This window comes from Festucalex cinctus, chromosome 17 (assembly GCF_051991245.1).
Source record: "Festucalex cinctus isolate MCC-2025b chromosome 17, RoL_Fcin_1.0, whole genome shotgun sequence".
Taxonomy (NCBI): Eukaryota; Metazoa; Chordata; class Actinopteri; order Syngnathiformes; family Syngnathidae; genus Festucalex; species Festucalex cinctus.
Window position 1 is genome coordinate 12,465,470 of NC_135427.1, and position 12,113 is coordinate 12,477,582.

Below are 12,113 nucleotides of genomic sequence, written 5' to 3' on the forward strand. Positions count from 1 at the left end.
AGTTTCACAAAATTTGGTAGTCAAGTATATCGAGGAGGGTCTACAATTTTGTTTTGAAGCAGCCATTTTTGTATAACTTTAGCAATTTCCAGGTCTCCTTCAAAAGGCAAACTTAAAAGGCATTATTCTTTCAATTTGTCAAGAGGTACACTTTCCATCCTGGAGACCCTCCATCATCTTTATTATCCCTCTCGCATCACCACAACCCACTTGAGCAGTCTTGTTTTGTGGTAACAATGGCTCCCTTTGTTGCCGCTCGACAGGAGAGCTGCATGGCAACATGTTTGCCGTGTGGTAACGCGACACTCCAACTGTTAATGAAGCATGTGGAGTGCACACAGTAAGCAAACGAGTGGAGGGGGTGAGACGAGACATCGGGGTGTGAGGGGGAGAGAGTGAGATGACAGCCTGGTAAAATGGAAGATGAGTGAGACTGATTAGAAGAAGACAAATGGGAAGTGTAACCTCGCTCGGCGTCTCCTCCCTCACTTCCTGTCTTGGCTTAGCTTCTTGTTTTGACTTCCTGTCTGCACAAACAGGTCGGATTTGAATTTGAAGAGGAGGCCTTTGTGTAGAACAGTGGTACCTTGGCTTCACAGGTGCCCCCAAATACAGGTTTTTCCAGTTACAAATCATTTCTTGGTTAATGCTTTGCTTTGTGCTGATCACAATTTAACTTACGTGCGTGTAAAGCTTGAAGTATAAAATAAATAAATAAAGTGGAACTTCTTAACTCATTCTGTCAGCTGTTTGAAAACATTTTGACTCATCTTTCATTACCTATCAAAAAAGTACTCTAGTTTTTTCACCTGGAAAAAAAAAAAAGTTTAGTTTCTTGCTTTATTTTGTTATTTGATAATCAGCAGTTGAACATGGGTGGCTTTCACCAGATTTCTCTTCCTCATCCTCCATGTGACAAATCGAGGTTCAACGTTGCCATCTACAGGGGTATGTTGGTCATTTAAGTGGTTTACAAATCTGCTAATACCTTTTCAGCAACACATGCCCAGCGATGTATTATGGCAAACAGAACAATTAAAAGTTCATCCACTAGATGGCAGACGGTGTTTCATTTACATGTTTAATCACTTTATGAATTTATGTATGTATGCGCCTTCTTTTTTTAAATTCAGTTTTTGTGTATTAGCTCAGAAATAAATGTAAATTAAATAAAATAAATATAACAGTCAAGTGTTTACAGGCAGATGTTCATTTTACTTTACTGAATGCAGGGACACGAATCATGAATTGATTGAACTTGACCTTTGCCCCTACAGTACATCACGCCTGCCTATATTTTGTTTGTCTATATTAACTCAATTTATATTGCGGCGCACTTTCTCTAACCTTAGGCTTTGTACAACTAATCTTAATCAATAAGACATAAGTTTGGGCACGTACCGCTTTACTTTCAGCTGGCTGGCGTTAGCTCAAATGTATTCACCGCCAGCGGAGGAAATTACAATCAAGTAAATAAACACGAAGTGACATTAGGGCTAAGCTGCTAAGTTAATTCAGCAGAGACCACCTGTTGTTCAAAAGCTGCATCGCATGACCTTGCCAGAAGATCAATACAAACATCATAGCCAAGTGCCTGCTTTAAGCTTGTCGATGCGCGAGAGAGAGTGAGTCAAACTTAGGAATTATTATTATTTTAGCATCCAGTGTCCATCATAACAGGAAATGCAAAAAAATCAAATATGCTGTACAGTTAAATCCACATTGTCTGTCATTTTGGTTTAATGATGATATTTTGGGGGGGCTTTGAGGGGTTACACCTGAACTGGCGCCACTTTTAGTTCTTCAGATTGCTACCAAATATGAATCCAATCCATCTTTTGATCATATTTGAAAACAAAAGGGTCCAGGTTGCAGAAAAGTAATTAACAAATCACACGTGTTTATGTTTACTATTGGAGCCATCTGAGCTCTTGCCGCCTGCAAGTACTAGTTAAATGTCCGTTTTTGGCCAATTCCAAAAGGTTTCACTTTAAAAGACAAGCCTAAATAGGAATCAGACATATGAGACAGATGTGAGGAACAACAATGACATTTACTTGTTTTAAAATTTATTCAATTAAATATATTTTTTTATATAAAAGAAAATTTGACATTGTTGTTTGTGCGAGATTATTTTTGAGATTTCCCAGGTGCACCACAGACAGGAAAATGGAGGCTCATCGTTGGGTTGACATTTTGAGTGGCAAAAAGTCAAAAGCCCCGTTTTCCACCCAGTTGGGCACACTTTGGTACGCTTTGATTTTTGGCAGTCTGCCAAGTAACGTTGTTGTTGGCCATCATACTAACTCAAAACCGCACTGAACCGGGCAGCTGGGTGGAAACATGGCAAAAAAAAAAAAAAGTGTCAAGTGAGGATTAGTTACGATGACGGTGGTCAGTTTTTCCTGGGCTGGGCGGCCATGTAGAGCGCCACCAGGCAGTAGATAGTGCCCCCTATGGTCAGCGCCATGGTGGTGCGGTACAGCAGCAGGTCGGGGAGGCCGCGCTTCAGGTGGACGGGGACACCGTCCGGCTTCTAACAGATGACATGAAAAACAAAACAAAACCAAAAAAAAGTTTCTTGGCTCGAATAAAAGAAAGTTGTTGCATTTAGAGCGAAACATCGATACTCTAATTACTCTTGTGTTATTGACTGCGCCGTTCGCCCTCGGTGGTGCGCTTGTGATTGATTGGCGAGGGAAGGCAAAACTGTACTGAAATGTGTTGCTTTGTTGAGAACACGATTACCTGGAATAGCTTCTGAAAGTGGGGCACCCTGTTGGGCAACATATACTCCACCCTAGACGGCGTATCTGACACCACTTTGGTGGGCACGGCAAAGGTCATGGATGGCGATTCGGTCGGTACAGCTGGCTTCAATCCCTGCGCAAAGAATGAACATGCAGTAAGTCTTATATCGAGTGTGCACGTGTTGCAGCTTGGACAGTACTAAACACGGTATACTAATAAATATTGCATTTGGGGAAATAGAATTCATCCATCCTTTTTCATCCACCTCATTTAAGTCTTAAACCGCCCTCTGCTGTCGACTGAAATTGGGGTCAAAGTGCCCTCGGGCTCGCATTGCAAACGCCACAGATGAGGTTTGGTCTCGTGAGGCTGGCAATGCGAGCCCGAACGCACTTCGACGTCAATTTAGGGCTCGTTTAAGTGCATTCACACAGCCGTTGCGGCTTTACGCATTCAGATAATGAGATGTGTGCATCAGTGAGAGGCTCCGGTGTTAACACTGTTACGCCCGAAGCACTCTATCTGAAGCCCACAAATCTACCAATTGACTTCAAGCACTTCATTCTGCTGTGGTGCCTTCCACACACGACTATGAAAAAGCAGATGAGAGAGGAGCTAAAAAAACAAACAAAACTTTTTTAAGCCGTTGACACTGAAATTTAAGTGAATCGCTCCAGCCTGGGGAGGTGACCGGATTACGCTAGCAGATGGCGCATAAGCAGGGGAATTAAAAGTGGCATATAAACATGCAAGCGTGATGAATGATGATTTAAAATTGGCATTTCAGGAGGGGGTTACTTAAATAAAAATACACTAGCAGCAGCACATCTGTTTCATATTTAGAACAATAAACTAGAAAAACATATGAGCATCCATCTTGCCACTATGGAATTGAGGCCACATGGTAAAAAGAGTTTTTCTAGCCAAGCGCCGGCATTTGTGTTCCTGAAATAATGAAGTTGTCACATGGCCTGCCTGCAAAGGTGATAATTATAGTGTGCGAGGGAGCCAAGATGAAGGTGCTAACTGATGCAACAACTTCACAGGCGTCACGACGCGCAGACCTCCAGCTAACCTGCAGAATCTGGATCCCCCATTTCCCACCTCAAGTCCTGGTTTTACGCCTCGGTGGGTGTAGTTCCTCGAACTAAAAGGTTTGTTGTGTCGAGCAACAACTAAAATTAAATTCAAATATAACGTGTAAAATCTAATTTAGCCAGTAGTCAAAACAATTAGATATGTAAATTACAGGCGGTCTTATTAATTTTCTAAAATTAAGTATTGTAACAATTAGCCCATTGTATTAGCTGGATAAAAAATAATTTTGCATGATTAAAAAGAATAACATGCATGTGATGTGCAGCTATTATTATTATCATTATTATTATTTTTAACAAAGTGGGATGCCTTCCTCACGCTCTACTGTAGTGTCTGGTCTGTGACTTTGAATGTTTATGGTTTTAAAAGGTAAGGCTTGGCCTGGTGAGTGACGTGGATGTCCATGAAGTGAGTGTAGAGTTAGCGTGAGTTGTGGGCATCGGCAGCTCGTGTATGAATGTGATTATTAAGTGATTGCTTTCATATCTTTTGTACAATATTGCGTCTTTGACCACCTGCGGACTTGACAATACTACAAGTGACTCTTCATAAGCACACTTTGTATATAAGCCACGGTACCCCAAAAACTCTCAAAAGAGTCCGGAGCCCACTAAAAAGTCGGATACTTTATTATTTATTATGCATTGTATGGTACTGAACTCTTCATTTGGCATTTTGGCTTGGCAAAAGCGCCTTCTGGCATTCATGCTCAAATTCCAATTTATATACAATACTTTAAATGGTACCGCGAAATTGAGTACCGTCACAATCATGTAATAACGGGTATGATGAAAAGGTAAGGAGGCTTTATCAAAAGGTCACACATGACAAGGACACATCTGCTAGGTATTGAATTTGAAATTGCATAAAAAGCCAGTTGGTGAGCGATAACCTTTAGCAACAAAAGGTGGACGTGAAAGGTTAAACAGAGGGCTTTTGTCAATACAGAAATGCTTTAAAGAAATCAACTTACAATGCTTATTGTGTTATTATGCAACCTTACAGGCTAATTTCAACCCATATCAGGGAGATTCAGTAAGCAATACGTCGTCCAGGGGTGAAACGTAAAAATGATGCTATTTCACCCCAATTCAAGGTACATTGTAATAAAAAATAATATAGATTCGGTTTTAAGCTATTACAGAACGTGGATGGTCGCCAAAAAAGTTGCATTTCACGCAGACACGGACGCAAGCGAGCACGGCGTCATGAAGGTCACCGCCAACCACGAACGTCCTTCTTTTGAGTCGTGCGCCGACTTGAAAGTTCACCTGGGGGACGTAGGCCGTCGACGAAGAAGACCCCGCCAGCTTCTGTGTGATACCGCTGAATTTGTAGTACATTTTTCTTCGTGGGAAAACGACGCGCGGACACGCTGGTCACAACAAAACCACCCGGCGAAAAGAGCTTCCTGGTTCCAGTGTCGAGGGAAAGTGACGTCATGGTCAGATGACTCCGCCCTGTCTTTCTCATTGGAGGGCCAACATAGTCGCCGGAAAAGAAATAAAAATAAAGATAAACAATTTAGAATTTGTTTTCAAGTAAAACGCAAGTAAAAATATTAATAGCGTAGTTCTTTGACAAATAATCGCCTTCTAGCAATAAAAAATGTCTATAATGTTGCTCAACAAAACATAGTACTAAATAAATCGATTGTCACCGAGTTGCCTTACATATATGTACATGCAACAAATATTAAAAAACAAACAAACAAAAAAAACAATGAAATAAATAAATTTAGATTTACAACTGAAGTTTTGAAGGAAATGCTGTCCACTGTCTGTCTGTGCATACAATAGTTTGTTGTCCTTTGAAAAATAATCCACTTTATTCAATCTCTTAACACCCTTACTCTCAGGTCACAAATAAATACAGAAGCTCTCAGTACAAAAAAAAACAATATAATAGCATGCAACTGTGCCATATACATCATCCGGAGCAGTTCAGAATTAATATTTATCGACTAACATGACTAACATGCAAAGATACCACTTATAAATGCATTAATATGTGCAGAGATTGTTTTGCTAGTCGAAATTTTGCTTTGACTCACCAGTCAGAGTACAGAAAAATGCTGATGTTGTCACGGCAACACGGAGGCTGAAATTTGAACATTTGAAAAATCTAACACCAACATGTGGTAGAAACAGCAAAAAATAAATTCTACAGAATGAAGAGAACTGATGGGAATAAATTATTAGAATTTAGCTTGCAAATGTAGGTCCGTGCTTATGATCGTCCTGAAAGTTTTGTGGTAAAATGACAGCTGCATTGATTTGTTTACTTCCAATTTCAGCTCTCGAAGGTGCAAATTGCAATGAGTGGAGTACACACAGCACGATTTTCAGCATTTGCTTTTATTCTTACAAAACCACTGAATACATCACACATGTCGAAAAAAGTGTTTTTCGCCAGGCTAATAACTGTTCCGTCAATACCAAAATGCAGTAATGATTATACTCTTCACTCACATTTATCCTACTTGAAAAGCACAAGACCGAGACGAAAAGAATATCGATGTGGGAAGACATGAAAAAAAAAAAAAAAAAAAAAAGAGATGAAAAATTGACACTTAAATACAAAGAGATGAACTCCAGCCTGATCTTTGATTGACGGCGACAGGGCGGGTTGGCGGGAGTCTGCGTGTGTGCGGCGTGAGGTGTCGGATTGTTTTGTTTGGGAACATGTGATGCTCTTCATTAAGCAGCCAGTGTGATTCATGGAACGTCACAGCCTTCGTCGGCGTGCATGTGATGTCATTTTTCCCTCCCGCTTGTGTTGCAATGATGGTGTGTGTGTCCTATTTGCGCGCACGGCCTCCCTCCGTCCTCGCCTCCATACATGCTAAATGCATCTAGGTCAGACATCACTCTTGTGCACCGCCCCTGACAAAGTGAATGGCTGAAGGCCACAACACACACACATGCACATATTGTAGTCATGGCAACACAGTGTAAACAACCATCCGCAGGGACAGCCAGATTGGTCTGGTCTTGAATAAATAATGATTTGTGTGCTTTTGAGGGGGCACGCTCGCGCTATAGGAGGCAATTTGACAACAGACGTTCACAAGATTTCGATTTATCGTCCCGCAGTTATTTCAACTGCAATCCAACTGTTTCCTGCCACAGACGTATATATCCGTCAAGTACGTTTTCCCAACGTCAGGTTTGTAAACAACTGAGATGGCGAACAGATAGCCGTGGATCGTCTTGAATTTGAGATCGGCACAGCTTTTGAGTATAAGCTAAAGTTTAGGGCGTGGCTTTTGACTTGCCGGGTCAATAATAGGGGCTTAGAAATGCCAACACGTTGGAAGTAAAGTTTAGACACACACATATCAATTCATAAAACCGTGAATCGATTATTTAATTATCTCTTTTTCCCATAAAATCTTAAGAGAATAGAATTTTAAAGGACTTTTTTTTTTGTATCTTACTGTTTTCTTGAAATTTACCATACTGTTCACATGAATTTCAAAGTATTTTCCTACATTTATGAAAGACCTGACTTGTTGCACTTTAAGACAATTCAGAATCTTTTAAATTTATATTTACAATGATTAAATTAGAATTCTGAAAATATTTTCATCTCATCCTTGCTGATGTCAATGTTTGTGTAACGCTTAAGCGGTTATAACAGGTGTTACTTTCATTAAGAAAATGAATCATTCGTCCAGTTCGATGAATATTCTGCGGGTGTTGAAAGACCAATTAAAATGGCTGGCAATGTGCATTACTTCTAGTGCTTCTTTTTATTTCTATTGTGCAAGGGTGGTCACCGTAAATAAGTAGAAAAAGGAGCAATCCCATTCATTACAGGACGTGTAATTTCTAAACGCGAATCTGCCTATGTGAGGAACTGAGCATGCCGTAAACTTTCATCCACTTGATTTCTACTGTGTAAGGCGTCCCGAAAACATTCACTGCAGCATCTCCGCCGAGAGGCTGCGAGCGTACCTGGCCGAGCGCAGTCTGAGCTCGTGGTAGCACTGCACAAAACTGTGGTAGATGAACGTTATGGGCAGCGCCAGGAGGACGATGCCGCTCACCACGCACATGCCCCCGAGCACCCGCCCCCCGATGGTGATGGGGTACACGTCCCCGTAGCCCACCGTGGTCATGGAGATGATGACCCACCAGGCGGCAGCGGGGATGCTGGCGTAGTCCTGGTTGCGCGCGCCCAAATCCAAGCCGTGCTCCAGCAGCTGCGCCAGGGCGCTGTAGATCGCCATGGCGACGCAGACAAACACCATCAGCATCACCATCTCCCGGTAGCAGCGGCGCAGCGTCAGGCCCAGCGTCTGCAGGCCCAGGAAGTGGCGGGCCAGCTTCATGAGCCAGAACACGCGCATCATGCGCAGCATGCGCAGGAACACGCCGGCCACCCCCAGCCCGGCGCCCGGCATCCCCGCCCGGGCCATCGCCATGGTGACGTAGTAAGGCGTGATGGCCGCCACGTCGATGATGTTGAGCGGCCGCCGGAGGAAGTCCCACTTGTTGCGCGCCAGCAGGAAGCGCAGGATGCACTCGGCCGTGAACCAGCCGATGCACACGGCCTCCACGATCCTGTCCACAGGAAATGAGAGACGCATTATCCTCAACGGCCGTTGAGACAATCAGTCTGCCGGCTAATTATGCCATAGCAGGAAGCGGACCGGCGTGACGCTGAGATGAAGATCACGAAAATTGCCGGGATTTGAGCCCGGCGGGAGTCAAGGGGGTACGGAAAGGGGGGCGGTGAAGGGTGACATGTTCCCTGCCACGCAATTACTCCATTGATTAGAAAGGCAATTACAAGTGAATTACGCCAAAACACAATTAGTCCAAACGGCATTACGGAGTCACACAAGAAATGCATCCACCATCAGCATGTTCAAAATACACGGTGATGTTTTATCGCATGAAGGCCCGAGCGTATCGCCAGCCTCTTAAAATAATTGCCTGAGTCATTTTTTTGCAAAAATTATTATTTTTTGCCTAAATCATCTCGTTATGCAAATGATTACATTTTTCTGCGTTTCCTGAAAAATGTGAAAAAATGACTTAGGGAATTATCCATCCATCCATTTTCTTGACCGCTTATTCCTCACAAGGGTCGTGGGGGGTGCTGGAGCCTATCTCACCTGGCTTTGGGCAGTAGGTGGGGTACACCCTGGACTGGTTACTTAGGCAATTATTTAAATTAAATAATAAATAAATAAATTATGCCCTGCGATTGGCTGGTGCTCCAGCACCCCCCGCGACCCTTGTGAGGAATAAGCGGTCAAGAAAATGGATGGATGGATGGATGGATGGATGGATGGATGGATAATTGCCTAAGTCGTTTTTTCACATTCCCCACCCCCCCACGTCAAACTTGTCAATCAGCGAATGGACTTCGAGCTGGCAAGGCTGCTTTAGAGTGCCTCGTTGTCGCTGCATGATAAAGCTACAACGACCCGGTGGACATGCAGGTAGCTATCAAGCTATGCTATACACCACAAAAATGTATCGGCCCTACGGGTAGTCTGCTGACATGGCAGCTTTTAGAGTGCCTCGTTCTCGCCATGAGTGTGCGCGCCTTACAGAAAGACAGACGGAAGAGAGAGGAGGGAATTTTTTTTTTAAGTCCGACTTCTCAACCAGCGTGTTGACCGGGGTGTTGAGATAGTGAGAGAGTGCCTCGTTGTTGCGGTGTGGAAAAGACACAATTTTGGATATATTTTTGCGGCACAAACGTAGTTTTGTGGTGACATTAGAAAAACAGTCAAAGTAGCGTTCCTTTTTTTCAGGTCATAGTGAAAAAAATTCACAATTACGAAAGCTCATTTTATATATTTGCCAATTTTTTAGTCATGGGCTGGGTTGTCTGTCAACAACATTCTTCCTATGGTGTGTCAAATTTAGATGACAGAGACATTAACAATTGACATTGGTGTGTGCTTACGCTCTAGAATGTGTAACGAGAAGACAAGAAGAAGAAATACATTCTCATCCTTGACTTGCTTGTTCTCTACCAGTCAAATTGTTCGGTAAGATGCGGCTGAGAAATGAAATCCACTTTCTGGTCCGTGTCAAGGGCAGCTTAGTACAGATTGCTTTTGTTTTGTGGATGTGGGGATGTGATTATACTGCCAGTCAGTACAATCTTTCATTCTTTTGCTTCATCACTGAGCTGCTATTTAGTAAAATATAAACTGTATACAATCAATTTGTAATTGTTTTGAATATCTTTATCTACATTGATAATTATTTGTAGTGTGTAAAATTAAAGATGAAGCATGTTAATAGCACTCACATCCTTTGATTTTTCCTGTATTTTTCTGTAGGACAAAGTTTGGACATACGAACTGGAGCCCAATGGAGAGCGAATGCCTTCCGTGTATTTGAGCTTGTCTAGTTTATTGATTGAAGTCACATCGTCTAATATAATCAGTGTTTGTTTATGTTCAGGGTTAATATTTACCACACTTTACGGCATTAATGCACAGCAAATACACTTCCATGTTTATGACACCCACAGATGAAAGTGTCTATAAGAGACGATTTCTAACATTGCATAAAGTCGTCAAACTCCCTGCTCAGTGTTTGTCCAAGTTACGAGCCCTGGAATTCGCCCAAAAAAGCAACTTGAAACCCAAATGGATGACTTTTTGTTCAATGTATGGCTTTTGTCAGATTTTTTCGAATCAAGTGGGACATGGGCTCCCTCTAGTGGTTCACAAGAGAATCACTGCCTGAATAGAGTTCAGTTGTATTTAACTTTTCGGTACATTAACCTTTTAAAACTGTTATCACCATTTTTATTTGGTACTTAAAACACATTTATGAGCATTACATCTCACTGAATCATTATTTTAGTATTATTATTATTATTTTTTTATCTTCAGTGCAGTGTTAATTTTTAAACTGTGCATTATGTCACAGTGACGTGCAATACTATTAAGAAGTTTTGAGAATAAAACCTCAGCCTCTTTTATGATGAACACATAGAAGAGCACTTGTTCATTATTCATCTGTTGCTATTGTAGAATAATGTTTTTTTGTGTGTGACTATAACATGAGACGACTTTTTGTGCCACTTTTCTTTAAATATATAGGCTACCTTGGCATGAGGTTGGGAATTACGACACGTTTTCTCATCTATTGGTAGAAATTGAGGGCTGCTATAATTACCTGTGCTCCTCCACCGTGTTCCTCTTGGCAGTGTCCCAATCGGGCAGCGTGCTGGCACACAACATGACCATGGACACGATGACAAATACGACGGAGACGGTGGCAAGCAGCTGCGCCCCAAGCGACGAGTTGGGCTCCTCGAACGCCCTGCGCGCCCGCTCCAACCACTTGGCTCGCCGGGTGAGCTCCATCACCGCCACCGGTTCTCCCTGCACCGGACTCTGGCTCTCCTCCCTCGCGTCCCCCTGCTGGGAGAGCCCGACCTCAGAGAGCCCGATCTCGGACAGCCGCTCGTCCAGCCGCTTCTGGCAGCAGGAGTCCAAGTGCGCGCTCTCCAACCCCCAGTAGAGCATCTCGGCGTAGAAGGACAGCTCGCACACGCCGGGGACGAATCGCAGTTTCCCGGAGCGCACGTAGAGCATGATGAAGACGAAAGCCTGCGCGTGGCGGTCGAAGAAGAACTCGTTGCGCTCGCGGTCGTAGTCGTCGCACAGCTCCAGGACTTCCTTCTCGGTGGCGCACGCGTGGAGGCGGCTGACGCGCCTCAGGGGGAAATCCCGGATCACGTCGCGGGTGAAGGCGTAGCGGGTGCCCCCGACGTTCAGCACGCAGATGCTCTTCCCGAACTTCATGGCTCCCTCCTTCCTTCGGAGACTAATTGGCTGCTTCCATGGCGGAAGCTGTGACACCTGGCGGGTCGGGCGAGCCTCCCTCGTGTTGATGCTGCCCTGCCCCCCCTGGGGCGTGGTTGGCTGAGATCCAAGTGGAGTTGAAGTGAAGTCGGTCGATCGGTGTTGTTGCTCCCTCCTGTTCTGCCCTCCTCTCAACGCAACCCCGGAGAGGACTCCCTCTCTCGCTCTCCTCTCGCTTCTCCACCCAGAAGCGGAGAGAGCCAATCCCGTCACTGAAAAAGTGGCGTGCGAGCTTCATTGTTTCTCTGATCACGCTCATAAAAAAAAAACAGTTTGTATCTCAAATCATCTTTCCCTGTCGAAATGAATGGCCATTAATCTAATCTGTTCCAGCATCCTCAGCCAAAAAACAACAACAACAACAACAAACATTTTGTGTCTGATTTTTTGTTTTGTTTGGTTTTTTGTTTTTTTT

At 43.4% G+C, this 12,113-nt stretch overlaps 2 protein-coding genes across 2 annotated transcripts; both read right to left on the minus strand.

Annotated features, from left to right (window-relative positions):
• Positions 1-2,052: 2,052 nt before the first annotated feature.
• Positions 2,053-5,288, minus strand: cox7a2l (cytochrome c oxidase subunit 7A2 like). Its single transcript, XM_077503616.1, has 3 exons — positions 5,121-5,288; positions 2,749-2,883; positions 2,053-2,536 (listed from the first exon to the last, which is right to left on the minus strand). Exons 1-3 carry the CDS (start codon positions 5,190-5,192, stop codon positions 2,396-2,398), a joined length of 348 nt encoding a protein of 115 aa, XP_077359742.1. The 5' UTR covers positions 5,193-5,288; the 3' UTR covers positions 2,053-2,395.
• Positions 5,289-6,229: 941 nt separating this feature from the next.
• On the minus strand, positions 6,230-11,801 carry kcng3 (potassium voltage-gated channel, subfamily G, member 3). Its single transcript, XM_077502322.1, has 2 exons — positions 11,007-11,801; positions 6,230-8,417 (listed from the first exon to the last, which is right to left on the minus strand). Exons 1-2 carry the CDS (start codon positions 11,636-11,638, stop codon positions 7,772-7,774), a joined length of 1,278 nt encoding a protein of 425 aa, XP_077358448.1. The 5' UTR covers positions 11,639-11,801; the 3' UTR covers positions 6,230-7,771.
• Positions 11,802-12,113: the final 312 nt, after the last annotated feature.